Raw genomic sequence first — 16,784 nt, 5'->3', positions numbered from 1 at the left:
GTAGCACACAAACATATCAGCACATACAAAACAGTTCACAGCGCCTCCTCAATGGGCCTCAAACGCTAGGGAGTAGAAATAGGTTTTGAGCCTGGACTTAAAGGAGTCGATGGAGGGGGCAGTTCTGATGGGGAGAGGGATGCTGTTCCACAGTCTAGGAGTTGCAACCGCAAAAGCGCGGTCACCCCTGAGCTTAAGCCTAGACCACGGGATAGTGAGTAGCCCCAAGTCGGCCAACCTGAGGGACCTGGAGTTAGAGAGGTGGGTTAGAAGATTTTTGATGTAGGGGGGAGAATGTCCATTTAGGGCTTTATATGTGAATAGGAGGAGCTTGAAGTTGATTCTGTACCGTACAGGGAGCCAGTGGAGAGAGGCCAGAATCGGCGTGATGTGGTCCCTTTTACGGGTACCCGTCAGGAGTCTCGCTGCGGCGTTTTGGACCAGTTGCAGGCAGGACAGGGATGATTGGCTGATCCCAGTGTATAGGGAGTTGCAGTAGTCTAGGCGGGAGGAAATGAAAGCGTGAATGATTTTAATGATTTTAAGCGTGAATGAAGTTAACACAAAGCTACGACTCCAAGCTCAGTACTAAAGAGTATTGCCGTAAACCAACCTGACCAACGGAGTTACTTCACAACCAACGGTTTGGATTGGAAATGTAGTCGTGTTTTGGGCCTACAGTAGAACTCTTTTTAATCAATGATACTTGATCGTCACACGTACCTGGGTACACTGAAATTCTTTGTGTTTGCATACAATATACAAAGTACGCAAAGAGTCGCCACATAACTGACGCCGCCAAAGCACAATAAGCACACCTCCATCACTCTGCTCCTCATCTTTCCCAACGACACTAATAATTAATCTGATTCCAAGAGTTTTGTTGGAACTGAGGATCCCACACATGATGATTGAACTGGGAAATGGAGCATCACCGTACCAGCAAATTGTTGAAACCACACTAGCCTACCCTCCCACAATGATCAAAAGGCATCTCAACTGACATTGCAGGTTAGTTGGCTTTGGTAAAATTATAAAATGTCCCTGGCGTGTAGGATAGTGTTAGCGTTCAGTTGAGTTTATTGTCACGTGTACCGAGGTACAGTGAAAAGCTTTTGGTCCGTGCTAACCAGTCAGTAGAAAGACAATACATGATTACAATCGCTCCATTTACAGTGTATAGATACACTATAGGGGAATAATGTTTAGTGCAAGATAAAGCCAGCAGAAATGTTGCTGTAGGAATAGAGATTTAAGAGCGTGAAGCAATTGTTATATGAGTTTGTAGATCTGCTTCTATGGCTAGCACGCAAATAGTCGCCTGTGTTGGGGGCCATCTGGGAAGCAGGTGATCGCTGGTGGGTGCGGACTTGGTGGGCCATAGGGCCCGCTTCCTCGCTGTATCTCTAAAGTAACCCAAAGTAAAGAAATAAAAAATAACCAAATAGAAATTCCACACTTCAACCTTTTCATTGGAACCAGGTCCCAAATCTTTGCATAAATAGCAAAGACATTATCCTCCTTCTCCAAAAACTCCTTGCACCACCTCATACACCTAGATCTTCAAAAGCTCAAGCTTAACTTAATTTCAATCATCTCAGAGAGATCTCCTGAAGTGGAGCTGAAGCTAAACCATCTGGGCCAATAGCTCAGCACAAAATGGAAGACTCTGGTACAAGAGACTCATCTTGTGACTTTGCAAAGCTGTCTGTTGGAAGTAAATTCGGAGTGTGACGTAATATTCACTTCACCACCCAGCCATCACATGTGCACCTTAGCAGCAGGATGTACCAACACACGGGGAGGGATTGTAATAGAGAGCCAAAGTTAATTAAACATCACTTCCTCCTGAACACCTCTGCCACTGAGATGTCCAACTACAGTGACGTTGTGGCAATAGGTTGTGGCAATATGTTGTCATTGTCCAAGTCACACATGGGGTTGATTGGGGATTAAATATTTAGTCTCTTTTGGTAGGACACCCTGTCAGCCCCGGATGTAACCTGGTGAATCGCTTTTGCATTGCATCCAACATTACGATATCTATTTTTATGTAAGGGAACCAAAACAGTACACAGTATTCCCAATGAGGCCACAATAACACCCTGCATAAAGGTGAAAACAATCTGCTACCATGTTATTTGAATTTAGCCCATCTGATATCTTCGGCTTATTAGCCTTCCCCCCTTCCCCCCCATTTATTTTACATCTTTTGCTGAAAAGGCGATGGGAAAGAAATTGTCGACAGATAGAAGATGGCAAAGGAGCGAGACCAGATGGATTGGTCTTACGCTTGATAGAAAAGCATCTTCCTCCTGTGCTTTAACCATTCTGTGATTTGACCTACAGATTTCAGAAATAAATTAAAGACAGTTTGCATAACAGGACAGCAAACCGCATCATAACGGGCAGCACGGTGGCGCAGCGGTAGAGTTGCTGCCTTATAGCGATTGCAGTGCCGGAGACCCGGGTTCGATCCTGACTACGGGCGCTGTCTGTGTGGAGTTTGTACGTTCTCCCCGTGACCTGCGTGGGCTTTCTCCTAGATCTTCGGTTTCCTCCCACACTCCAAAGACGCACAGGTATGTAGGTTAATTGGCTTGGTAAATGTAAATAAATTGTCCCTAATAGGATAGTGTTAATGTGCGGGGATCGCTGGCGGCGCGGACCCGGTGGGCTGAAAGAGCGTGTTTCCGCGCTGTATCTCTAAACAGTGCATAACATGGTACGGCAGGCGGTAGAGTGTGACTGTTGGTGCTGTCTGTACGGAGTTTGCACGTTCTCCCAGTGACCGCGTGGGTTTAGTCTGGGTGCTCTGGTTTCCTCACCCACTCCAAAAGCGTACAAGTTAGTAAGTTAATTGGCTTCGGCATGTTGTAAACATTGTCCCGAGTGTGTGCAGGTTAGTGTGTGGCGTTGTCACAGGGTGGCATGCCGAAGGGTCTGTTTAATACAAAATAAACACTGAGGGCGGTGTATCTTTGAAACTCTTCCTCAAAAGCAGTCTTTGAATATTTTTAATGCAGAGTTAAATAGATTCTTGATAAACAAGAGGGCGAACTGTTACCATGGGGAATTGAGTTTACAGTCTGATTAGCCATGATATTATTAAATGGTGGAGCAGACCCGATAAGCTGTGTGGCCTACTGCTGCTCTTAATTTACTAGCTCAATGTTCCTACGTTTATTGCATTATATTTGCACAATGAAGTATTTACTATTGCATATCACTCTGTCAGCTTATCTCATGGGAGCTGTCAATGTAAACTACTCTTTTTCCAAGAAATGACCTTGAGATTGAGGATGACTTGCCTTCCCTCAGCTTCTGTGGGTTGAACTGACTGAGGGAACTGCAGACTTTTCCACGGGTGGGACAGGAGGGGCCCGACATGATAGGTGGGTAGTTGGTTAGTTAGTTAATGAGGAGGTGCAATCCTTCTGCCAGTAATGCTGAGTCTCTGTGTGTTCATGAAGCATGAACTCGTTCGCAGTGCCACCCCAAATGCTGCCCTTTCACCTGTTCTGATTACTCTTTTCCCAAAAAGAGGTTTTGAAAATATCCTCAAATCCCTCTTCACCGCTAGCTTAGGACAGCTTGTCTGCTTTAGTTCTCTGGTACAATGCATGCAAATGACATTGCCTGTCTAACAAAATGATTGAATGTGCTCAGGGCATTGATGTTGGAAATATTGGCCTGATATATGACACTGATATTGGCTTGTTTATCCTTCCAGTAGATTTAGAGGATTTTGTGGTGACAGATTTGTTGGTATCAGTGTCGAGAGGTGCCTTTTGTAGAGTAATCCTGGTCTCAGGCAGGAATCACAGTTAATCGGTAGACCATAAGTCTACTGCAATAAAACACCCTTTTCCTTAGTCAACCAAAGGTTGTGTTGGCCCACAACAGTGTGAGTCTTTCATTACTGAAGCCTGACTCTGCTGAGATTTGGGAGCTGGTCCACTGTGACTATTATTGGAGGGCATTGTTGCATAGCAAAGGCAGGCTGATGGAAAACCTTTGCCTCGTAGATGTTGAGCTCAAGACCCAAACTCTTATATGCATTGATGACTTTGATACAAGGTACAAAATCTGAGGTCAAGAATTTCACCTTCCAAATTGCCAGTTGATCAAGAAAGGGATTTTTTGCATACTTGGGATTTAAATGGCTGCATTTTAATGAAAGGGAATTAAAAATTAATGGTTACAATACTCTCTCATCTTTAGCATGTCTCAGTTCAAAGTGGTTAAAGATTGGAATATCACATGCTGAATGTTATCAGAAGCAGACTTTTCCTTGGTGAAGGAATACATTTCAAGACTAACATGAAAGTGCTAACTTTGAAGACTCACTTTATCTCCCACACCTTCTTCCCTTAGAGCCTTAAGGATAGGAATCTGCTCTCCTTAATCAATTTAGCCTATGTTACTCCAGATACACTAATGTGATTAACTATTAAATACCTCTGAATGGGCCAATGAGCCAGAATTCATTGACCTCATCAAAGGCCTCATCATGAAGACATTAGCCCAGCTCAGTGTCCATGATTTCGAATTGAGAGAGGAACTCGGGAAACTTACAATCGAGTGGCACAGTATTGGACTTTGTCTATGGAACTGATGCGGTAAAATGCTGAGAACTATATTCGGCTTTCTTCCCCTTTGCTCTATTGTACTTCAGTTTGACATGATTGCATTTATGTACAGCATTATCTGATCTGTTTGGATAGCATGCAAAACAAAGGTTTTCACTGTACCTCGGCACACACGACAATAATAAATCTAAACCTAATCTTCGCATCCACAACATTCATTCCCTTCACCATAATACACTGATACAGCCGCTGCCTCACTGTGCCGGAGACCCAGGTTCAATCCTGACCACGGGTACTGTCTGTGCGGAGTTTGCATGTTCTCCCTGTGACCGTGTGGGTTTTCTCCGGGTGCGCCGGTTTCCTTCTACATTCCAAAAACGTGGAGGTTTGTAGGATAATTAGCATTTGTAAATTGCCCCTTGTGTGTAGGACGTAGAACTAGTGCACAGGATTGATGGCCGGTGCGGAATTGTTGGGCCGAAGGACCTGTTTCCATACTGTATCTCTAAACTAAATTAAACTAATCCAAATCAGCAGAATGCTACTGAGCACATTCTTGGAGCTGCTGGCAGACGAGTCCACAACTCCTGGTGGGCTTCATCCTAAAGTCCTATTAGAGGTAGTTAATTGTGCCAATTTTATTTTCCAGTATTTCCTAGATTCCGAGAAGGTTTCATTGGATTGCGAAGTATTGCATGCAATATATTTTTTTAAAACACAAGTTAAGCATGAAACAGGGAACTACAGACAAAGGTCGCTTAAGTCATAGGGGAAATGTTTGCAGCAGGTATTAAAATGAGACCACATATGGAGTACTGTATTGAATATTGGTCTCCTTATTTAAATAAGGCTACAAATGCAGAAAACAAACTGCCGGATGAACTCAGTGGGTCAAGGAGAATTGGGCTGGGGGGGGGGGGCTGGGAGTAATTATGGATGTCCATAATTTCTTCCCACCCCCTCCCAAGAACATTGCTCGACCTGCTGGGTTCCTCCAGCAGTTTGTTTTATGCTCTAGAATCCTGCACCTCCAGACTATTGTGCCTCAAGGAAATAAAGTGGACCGAAAGCATTTCCGAGAAGATTTACTAGACTGACTTTCTTGATTCTGGGAAATTTCCATTAGATTGTGAAGTAACTTCATTCAGTAACAGAGGTAAGGCACAAAGCAAGGGACTACAGACAAGTTAGATTAAGTCATCGGGAGATCGTTAGTAATCATTAAAGACAATTCAGCAGGGCACTCAGAAAATTCAATATAATCAAATAAAGTCAATGGGCAGGTCATCTCGAAGAAAGGTTCCACAAACTAGACTTGTGTCTGGTCTAGTGGAGCGAGAACTATTTATCTGAAGGGAGTTATGACAGAGTGAATGTAGAGCGTACAAGGTGATTCTTTTCCCCTCTGGTCCCTGAGGCTTTGGAACTCTTGTCCTCGAAGATCCGTGGAAGCAGAGATGTTGTATATCTGTTTTAAGACAGAGCTAGATAGACCTTCGATAAAGGTGGTGGTGGAAAGTTACCAGATACACAGGGTGAGTGGAGTCAAGCTGACAGCTAACTCAGCCATGACATTGCTGGAAGACGAAGCAGGCACTTTGAAAACCAGCACAGCTCTCAATTTGTATGTTTGTGTGTATTTCAAGCCAGCTCCAAAAGTTACAACTTTGCTATTCTTTAATTCAATTTTGATGGTTGTTCGTGGCTGTCATTCTGAGCCATCAAAATGCTTCAGCAGACTAAGGCCAAGTGAGCAATTTGACATGGGCAGGAAGCATTACCTCAAATACCCAGTTTCTTTCAAGGCTCAGCAATTTGATCTAATGATAATTTTATCTAAACCACAAAACACATCGCAAAAAAATTAATCTACAGCTGTGCTAAATTAACTAAATCCTGCCAGGATGGAATGAGATACTGTTGGCCTCAGTGCATTGAGTTAGGATGGGGGGAATTGGCATGATTCCTTGCACCTGATCACTGAGAAATAGGAATTAAAACATGCTTTTAAATTTCTCCATATTAATTCTAAACAATTGAAAGAAAAAACAATTTGGTACAAAACACTATTTTTGCAGCATAAACAACTGGATCCACCATGGAACCACTGGATTGTCGTAAAAAGCCACTTGGTTATCTAATTTCTTTCAGTGAAGGAAACCAGCCATTCCTACCCAGTCTGACACTAGACAATGTCACCACCTTCATTATTCGGTGCAATTTCGAATGGACAATAAATACGAGCAATGTCCGCACCCCCGCCACCTCCACAACCCGATTCTCGGGCCATCAGTGGCAAATATGTTAATCACTCTTCTGCCATCGCTTAAGAATGATGGCTAATGATGAAGTGAGGATAGCTGATGGTTCACAATAGGAGTTTTAAGGCAATAGCATTATTAAAATGTTTTTACAAAGTGTAGAAAGTCAGGAAGCAAAAACAGTGGTTGATTTTGTCCATGAATATGCCAACTGACGTTTGAAAATCTTTTTATACAATTAACAAACAGTAATATTAGTTGACGGCAAATTTGCCTCCCTGGTTGGCAGATTGCCATCAATTTTAGAAGTTAATCCTGCAATTCAGGGAGATCATTAGCCATCTGTGATGTGTTATCATTTAAATTTATTCCATGTCTAGAACTCGCACTTCAGAATCAATAAACAGAATGTTGCCAGGTTCAGAACGATTCCTTTTGGCCAATAGTTTTCAATGAACACATATATTAAGACAGTTCAGGTGGATGCTAAAGACCAAGTGGCACAATTCAGAAAATATTGCATAAGTTAGCCAGAGTCCTGACCATTTTCCACCTTTGAGTAAAACCATCAAGTGAACTGCTCATTCATCACATTCTTGGTTGCAAGATGCCTTTCACCAACACTACTACCGAGGGCAGCATGGTGGCACAGCGCCACAAACCCGGGTTCCATCCTGATTACGGGTGCTGTTTGTATGGAGTTTGTACGTTCTCCCCATGACGCACAAGTTTTCCCCAGGTGCTCTCGTTTCCTCCTTCACTCCGTAGAGGTTCGTTGGCAAAAATTGTAAATTGCCCCTAGTGTGTTGTTTGTGCTAGTGTAATAGGGTTGGTGTGGACTCGGTGGTCTGAAGGGCCTGTTTCCATACTGCATCTCTAAACTAAACTACTGCATCATCCTTAATTGTGTGAAACGTTCAAGCCATTTCCAAAATATGTGATCCTGTGCTGTCCAAACCTGATGATTTTCAGTCAATTTGTTTCTATTGCTTATTTTCTAATGGAATTAGATGCAGAAGTTTTGAAGCTAACAGATATAAATTGGTTCTCTTGCCTACAAAGCCTTGCTCTGCTGGACAAACACTGCACGGGTGATGGTTTGGGATGATGTTGGCATCTCTTGAAGGGCTGATTTTCAGTCACTCCGCAGTACCTCATCCAGATGAGTATGTGCAAGACTCATTATTGAGCAACAGAATAATCAGTTGCAAATGGAAGCGCAGATGATTAATTCTGCATTCGCACAGTCGGCAACCTTGTGTTGCTCATCTGGAATCAATAGATGGAATTCAGGAAAAGTTAATCTATCAAACTCTGTTGCTCTGATTTGTGCAGCTTAGTAACAAAATAGATGGTGAATTCCATAAAGCTATGAAACAGTTTTACATAGAAACATAGAAAATAGGTGCAGGAGGAGGCCATTCGGCCCTTCGAGCCAGCACCACCATTCATTGTGATCGTGGCTGATCATCCACAATCAGTAACCTGTGCCCAGCTTCTCCCCATATCCCTTGATTCCACTGGCCCCCAGAGCTCTATCTAACTCTCTCTTAAATTCATCCAGTGATTTGGCCTCCACTGCCCTCTGTGGCATAGAATTCCACAAATTCACAACTCTCTGGGTGAAAAAGTTCCTCCTCGCCTCAGTTTTAAATGGCCTCCCCTTTATTCTAAGACTGTGGCCCCTGGTTCTGGACTTGCCCAACTTTTACAAACAACCAACTTGAAGAATCATAGCAAACTGTGTCTGCCACTTTGCAATGTAAAATATACATTTTCAAAACCTTTTAATAGCAAGAGGGGTTAATGTTGCTTTCTCACAGATCAAAACTGAGAGCTGCAGGCTTAAGACCAGAAGATGCAGTTGTTTCAGTCTATGAATAGCTTAGTGTTCGAGTTTCAGATTTCTATAAAAGAGTCCAAGGGATTTTTTTTTATTAAGAACAGAAACCTAGAGTAGTTCATATTTTGTTCGAGCTGGTCCACTATCCTGTACTTCAAATGTAGGTATCTCCAGTATACTGTGGCAATCGTTCCCACGCCATCATGGCACAATAACACCTTCAAAATTAATTTTTCTTAAGTTGTAACGATGAAAGCATTTAAATATCACAAGATAGTGGTGACTGCAAACATTGATCACTGTCAAATGTCAAATGTGACATAGTCGTGGTGGGCATGAAGACTTTTGCAACTAGTTGGAACAAACCCAGATCATGATTTACAATGTTTAGATGAAAACTGTGTGGGAAAAGGTAGGATGATGATATGGAGGAAGAATGGAGCTCGGAATAGCTATGACAAGAATGGATTTTATCTCCTTTTGTTCTCAGATGTTTTTTGGAAATCAATTAATTGAGAAATAGTTTTATAATACCATGACATTGCAAATATTCCGTGATGATGATCCGGGGCAGCGGTGTTTTAATGGCCCAAGAGTTGTAGCTTTGGTATGAAATCGGGATGAATGCATGTTCTCAGCCGCAAACTACGGTGAATTCATTGTTTCAGAAGGAGAGACCGTGCAATTTGCCAGAGTCATTCGGTCAACAGAAAGACAAAAACAGACAATGTTTTCTTTTGTTCATGGCAACACCAAGTGGGCCTCTAATAATCGTGCATATTAGCACACCACAAGGATGAGGCCCTACACAGCTGGATTTCCAGACTCGCACATCAATCATGGTCTTGGAGGCAAGGGCCCAAAGGATGGCTGCTGAACTTTATAGGAAGATAAAAAGTGCAGCAATGTCAACCTACACAAGGTTGCAATGTAGATATTTTAGATGGAAAATTGGGGCAATAGCTCCTGTGCTCCAGGTTTAAAGAGGGAAGTCTGGGGAGAGGGAGAGAGGGAAGTCTGGGGAGAGGGAGAGAGAGAGATCCAAGGGTCAAGACGGTTTTATTGTCATATGTCTCGAAACGGAACAATGAAATTCTTACTTGCAGCAACGTGATAGATAGGTAAACATAGTATTCTGAGAACACCATAAATTGTTTCGGCTGAAGCAATTCCAAGTAGAAGCTCGTGGAGAGCTTATAAATTGCTGCATTATGCAGCCTTGCATTTAATAGAAACGACTAGTGTAAATATCAAGAGTCCAAGGATGCCAATGAAGCCAGTGGGAACAGTTTCCTGATAAAAAAAACCAATCGTGATCTTCTACCAGGGAACTGCAGGCTGGTGAGCTTAACATCAGTTGTGGGAAAGTTACTGGAGAGGATTCGGAGATACAGGATCTACCCACATTTGGAAAGGCAAGGACTGATTAGGGACAGTCAACATGGCTTTGGGCTTGGGAAACGATGTCCCATAAATGTGATTGAGTTTTTCTGAAGACATGGAGAGGAGGATCGACAGGGGCAAGGTGGTAGACATTATCTACATGGATCATAACAAGATCTTTTACAAGGTTTTGCATGCTAGGTTGGTGCAGAAGGTTAGATCACACGGGATCTAGAATGAGCTATCCAACCAAATACAAAACGGGGGTAGGAGCCAGAGTGTGGTTGTGGAGAAGTGTATTTTAGATTGGAGGCCTGGGGCCAGTGATGTGCCACACAGATCTGTGTTGGGTCCACTGTTGTTTGTCAGTTACATTAACGATTTGGATAAGAATGCAATTGGCACGGTTGTAAGTTTACAGATGACACCAACATTTTTGGTGAAATGGACAGTGATGAAGGTTATCCAAGATTACAACAGGATCTAGATCGACAGGGAAAGTAGACAAAGGATGCACACATTAAATGGCATGGCCCTGTGGAGTGCTGTGGAACAGGGAGGCCGATAGCTACTAGTACATAGTTCCTTGGCAGAGAAGTGACATTATCAAGATGTATAAAATCATGAGGAGCATAGATAAGGTGAAAGGTCTCCATCTTCTTCCCATAGTATGCAAGTTTAAAACTGTAGGGCATGTGTAATATGGAAAATATTTCAAAGGACCTAAGGGGCAACCATTTGAGAGAGGATGGCAGTATATGGAATGAGCTGCCAGAGGAAGCTGTGGAGGTTGGTAAAATTGCAACACCTTAAAAGACCTTTCGACAGGTACACGGATAGGAAAGGTTTAACAAAAACAAAGGCAGTGGGACAAACTGCAACTGAGTCGTGCCGACGTGTTAGGAAAAGGGCCTACTTTTGTGCTATACATCTCAGTGACTCAATGATCATTAGTCACCCAACTTTAATTATGCCATAAAAACATTGATCATAACTTTGGCAACATCAAAAAGGGTAGTCAGATGTTTCATAACCTCATGACTTGAAGCAGCATTTTATTTAAATCAGTGATGGAATTTTGAGGGGAAAGTCAAACACAGAATATAGGAAACACTGCAACCAATTGGTACCGAGTCAAGTCTCAAAAGTGGCATTATAATCACAATGAGATAGCTGGGGTTTTTTCAGTAGTGCCTGGCCAAGACATAAAAATGCTGGCCCCGAGAAATGGGAACTGGATAAATAATGGAGAAAAAAACTGTTGGAATACGAAGGAAGAATGTAGAGTGGGACTAAGGGCGGCATGGTGGTGCAGTGGTAGAGTTGCTGCCTTACAGAGACAGAGACCCATCCTGACTGCGGGTGCTGTCTGTATGGAGTTTATACGTTCTCCCCGTGACTGTGTAGGTTCTGTCTGGGTGATCAGGTTTCTTTCCACATTGCAAAGACATATAGGCTAATTTGTAAAATTGTCCCTAGTGTGTCGGATAGTGCTAGTGTATGGGGATCATTAGTTGGCGCAGACCCGGTGGGCCGAAGGGCCTGTTTCCACGCTGTATCTCTAATCTAAACTGTTCCTTGAAAGTCACGACATACCCTAATGGGATGAATGGTTTCCTTCCATGTTACACTTTCTATGATTCTATCTGATAAAAATAGGTGAACCACCCAGCACTTCAACTAACTGCCATTGAATCTTTTAGCCCAGGGGAAACATGACTTGTTGCTGTAATATCTCATCTGAAAAGTGCCTCTGATTTTGCTGCACACTTCAGTACTCATTAAGTCCTGTAATAGTTTTAACAACATTAACCCTTCTTTAATGGACTAGAATTGTAAGCTATTGCACCGAGAATCTCAGAATTAATTGTGGGTTCAAGCCTTGGAATTCACAAGAAACTTAGTCAAGAGACTACTATGCCCTTGCAGACAATTTTCTCACACCTTAGAGATTTGGATTTAAGGAGTGCAAGAAGCAACTGCCGATGCTGGTTTACACCGAAGATAAACAAAATGTTGGAGCAACTCAGCGGGTCAGGCAGCATCTCTGAAGAATAGGAATAGGTGACATTTCGTGCCGCGACCCTTCATCAGACTGAGAGTCAGGGCACCAGATTGGATTTAAGGAGTCTTATGTTATTCAAACATCTCACATTTGAGTTAATAACATTGAAATGTGCCAACTGTTAATAATCAAAGATAAGCAGTCATTCTACAAGAAAAATACTTATAACGATCGATATTGGCCAGGACACTGAGAAACTACTTACTACCCCCACCAACTGAAGCCCAGCATCTGCAACAATGCAGCACTCTTTCGATTCTGCACCATCAGTACAGTTAGAACCCATAGCACAATGTCCCTGCCAACGCATTGAAACAATATAGTTGATAGTTAACACAGCTTGTAGGATTAAGGCCACGTGCTTGTTCATAGTCCAAGCAGAGTTAGCTGATACTGTACTCGGTGTTGAGGATGAAGTGGAAACTTGCCAAAAGCTCCTGTTGTCAACTGGTGATAAGCAAGTTTGCATAGAAGATAGAAGCATTGGAAAATATTTTAAATTACCTTTATCTCAAGCAGGCTGGAATGGTAACAGAGCTGTAGGACAATGCGTTGGTTCAGTTCTGGACCATTTGGAGTACCGGGTTCAGTCATGAACACAGCACTGGGAATAAAAATGAACTGCAGATGTTGGTTTATACCAAAGATAAGACACAAAATGGAGTAACTCAACGGGTCAGGCAGCATCTTAGGAGAAAATGGATAGGTGACGTTTCGGATCGGAACCTTTCTTCCAGTCTGAATAACTCCAGTATTTGGTGTCAAGCTAGGGCACTGGGGAATGTTGGGCCACAACTTAAGGAAATCTGGGTTCATATCTGCAAACAGCACCTTAGAAATGGCTTTGAGAGGGCATGCAGCTAAACTCACCATAATGATATCAGGACGAAAATTCTTACGAGAATAGGTTGTGTTGATCAGACGTGTGATCCATCCAATATAGAATATAGGTTAGATCTAAGTTCGATGTTGAGGTGATGAAAGGAGCAGACAGGAAATTTAGAGAGAAATTGCTTCAGCAAGACTCAGATAGAGGAGACACACGATTTGAGCCAACTCATTTGGAGCGAAACCTGAAGATAAGTTTTCACATGAAAACAAACTTGATATGGGATAGGGTACAAGGAAAATGTAACTTTCCGTTAAGGTGGCGCTGTCATCGATGGCAGCTTCGCCAACGGTCTGTCTGATTTTGTGTCTTATTTGTTATTTTTAGTGTGTTAATATTCTCTGGTTTGTTTTATGTGGGGGGTGGGGGAGGGGGTCGGGGGAGACTTTTTTGCAATCTCTTACCTTGCCGGAAATGCGATTGTTTTCCGGATCGTATCTCCGGTCGCTCTGCAGCCCAACATCGTGGAGCTGGCGGCCTTGCTCGGGGACTGACTTTGAGCCCCACCGCGGGGACGTGGACTTGCCATTAGAACCTACGATCCCTTGCCTGGGATCAACGCTCCAACCGCGGCCTGCAGATTTCAACATCAAGGAGCTCGCAGTCTCGGTTAGAGACTGATATCGGGAAGCTCTAGTCGCAGAAGGTTTCAACCAGCCCTGACCCGGGGTAGATTGCACGGTGTGTGGGAGCCGAGATTCCCCATCTCCCCGATGCAGGAGCTTGATCGCCCCGACACAGAGGGCCCACTGCCGGCTACGAGAGTCAAGATTGTCCCGTCAACAGAAGGCTCGAGGCCCGCGACCGCGGGAGAACAAAGAAGGGAAGAGATTCAACTTTTTTTTCACTTTCCTTCACAGTGAGGAATGTGGAGAGGAGTCACTGTGGTGGATGTTTGTGTTAAAATGTATTTTATGTGTTTTGTTGCTTTTTATTGGTATGACTGTATGGCAAAACAAATTCCTCATATGTTGCAAAACATACTTGGCTAATAAAGTATGATTATAATTATGATTAAAACTGTGATGGATTTATGTTTAGGAAAAAAACCCTGCAGATGCTGGTTTAAATCGAAGGTAGACACAAAATGCTGGAGTAACTCAGCGGGTCAGGCAGCATCTCGGGAGAGAAGGAATGGGTGACGTTTCGTGGTCGAGACCCTTCTTCAGACTTCTATGGATTTATGTTTATTAGGCAAATGAATTAAGGGTTATGAACCATGTAAGAATAATAAAATTAAGGTTCAAAATGAGTGGCAGAACCAATTCTACAACAAGAAGGTCTGTCCCCATTATTACCCTTGGTCAGATAACAACCAGCTACTCAATCTAAAGGCTGAAACATGAATCATAGGTAATTGGACCTATGATTCAATTATGTTTCTGTGGAGGATTACCCAGAAATGTGTCAATAGCATCATAAACAGAGTAAAAGGGAAAAAACACTTGACAACTTGTGAACAACGACATGTTCCTTAGATCATAGAAAGACAAAAGCAAAGTTCCAAAGACTTACCCCTTGGTTTCTTTCAAAGCGAATCGCTGGCTGGGAGGCGAGATTGCCCTAGAGGGAGAATAGAAGCAAACATAAGCATCCTCAACAACTTGCATAACAATTTGGGAGCTCAAATACAATGACTTGAATATGATGGGGAGAGGTTTCATGCACATCAACCACAATATCTATGAGATGCTCAAGTGTGTAAACATTAAGGATAATTCCTTTGCATTTTCCATCCAATGAAAGAGTCACTAGCAGATTTATCAAATCTATTGCCTCCTAAATTCGTGCCAAATGTACCTGGTGACCCCTCAGGTTTTGTTACAGCTTGCCTGCTTCTGCAAAGATCTGAAACCTTAATCGAAATGTCAGTTGCAAACATGTCCCTCTGAAAATAGACTAAAAGACTATAAATGAAACTGAAATACTCTGAGGAAAACAGTTAAGATAGTTTTTAAACCATCTGTCTGCCAGGTCTGAATGAAGGTACACAAATACTCTTTGGTATTTGCAGCAACAATGTGAACTCTGAGCCAGTCTCCAAGGTCTTTCTAATCTTTGAGGTTTTCTAATATTGCAGTCTTTTTCTTAGATTGACAACATTTTAAATCTTCAGCGGATTTGACTGAATTTGAACCAATGTTTTCACATCATGATTACAGTCCCTGAAGTTACACGATTGATTAATAATGCTCTCTGAACACATATGGCATGACAAACTCCTCTGAGGTGTTTCTTCGCTAGAATTACGAAAATCCCAACAGTTTGAAAAAAAATGCTAAGATTGGGTTTGCAATCTTTTCCTGGAATTGTAACTTTCTATTCTGGACGGAAATTGCATTCTTGGTGCTGGCATAAAAACATTACAAAGTGAGAGACACTGAGCAGACATCAGAAGGTAATGATATAGTCAAGTCCTTGCGCGTATGAGATTCTTGTTCAAGCAGATAACTGAATGACTAATTCACAAGCTAAAGCACACAAACCAGACATTTGATACAACTTGTATAAGTAGCCAAAAATGCTATCCATTCAAGGGAAAGGAAATATGCACAAATACTTTCGAGTTTTATGCCAATTTTTATTAATCCCATTCTGTATCAATACTACTACATAGAAACATAGACATAGAAAATAGGTGCAGGAGTAGGCCATTCGGCCCTTCGAGCCTGCATCGCCATTCAATATGATCATGGCTGATCATCCAACTCAGTTTCCCGTACCTGCCTTCTCTCCATACCCCCTGATCCCTTTAGCCACAAGGGCCACATCTAACTCCCTCTTAAATATAGCCAATGAACTGGCCTCAACTACCTTCTGTGGCAGAGAATTCCACAGATTCACCACTCTCTGCTCCTATACTCAAATCCCCTCGCTATGAATGCCAACATACCATTCGCTTTCTTCACTGCCTGCTGCACCTGCATGCCTACTTTCAATGACTGGTGTACCACGACACCCAGGTCTCGTTGCATCTCCCCTTCTCCTAATCGGCCACCATTCAGATAATAGTCTGCTTTCCTGTTCTTGCCACCAAAGTGGATAACCTCACATTTATCCACATTATACTGCATCTGCCATGCCTTTGACCACTCAACTAACTGATCCAAGTCACGTTGCAGCCTCCTAGCATCCTCCTCACAGCTAACACTGCCCCCCAGCTTCGTGTCATCCGCAAACTTGGAGATGTTGCATTCAATTCCTTCGTCCAAATCATTAATATATATTGTAAATAGCTGGGGTCCCAGCACTGAGCCTTGCGGTACCCCACTAGTCACTGCCTACCATTCTGAAAAGGACCCGTTTATTCCTACTCTTTGCTTCCTGTCTGCCAGCCAGTTCTCTATCCACATCAATACTGAACCCACAATACCGTGTGCTTTAAGTTTGCATACTAATCTGTTATGTGGGACCTTGTCGAAAGCCTTCTGGAAGTCCAGATATAACACATCCACTGGTTCTCCCTTATCCACTCTACTAGTTACAACCTCGAAAAATTCTATAAGATTCGTCAGACATGATTTACCTTTCATAAATCCATGCTGACTTTGTCCAATGATTTCACTACTTTCCAAATGTGCTGCTATCCCATCCTTAATAACTGACTCTAGCATTACCTTCTTGCCAAGGGCAAGGATTCTACAGGTAGCACTTCAACATTCTATACTGTGACTGGAGGTCCTTGATCAATGCTTGAGCACACACTTAAGCCAAAATCTTTGAACTGTTGCAGGAAAACTAGGAGTTGGGG

At 42.7% G+C, this 16,784-nt stretch overlaps 1 protein-coding gene across 1 annotated transcript in view; it reads right to left on the bottom strand.

The window, feature by feature from the left end:
- ell (elongation factor RNA polymerase II) overlaps window positions 1-16,784 on the bottom strand; it is a 90,171-nt gene that overhangs the window by 37,699 nt on the left and 35,688 nt on the right. The window contains exon 2 of the mRNA XM_078424155.1: window positions 14,549-14,596. Coding sequence (XP_078280281.1) covers window positions 14,549-14,596 — 48 coding nt within the window. The remainder of the gene's footprint in view (window positions 1-14,548; window positions 14,597-16,784) is intronic.

This window comes from Rhinoraja longicauda, chromosome 28, assembly GCF_053455715.1.
Source record: "Rhinoraja longicauda isolate Sanriku21f chromosome 28, sRhiLon1.1, whole genome shotgun sequence".
NCBI classification, from domain to species: Eukaryota; Metazoa; Chordata; class Chondrichthyes; order Rajiformes; family Arhynchobatidae; genus Rhinoraja; species Rhinoraja longicauda.
This window is presented reverse-complemented; position numbering and strand designations above follow the sequence as displayed.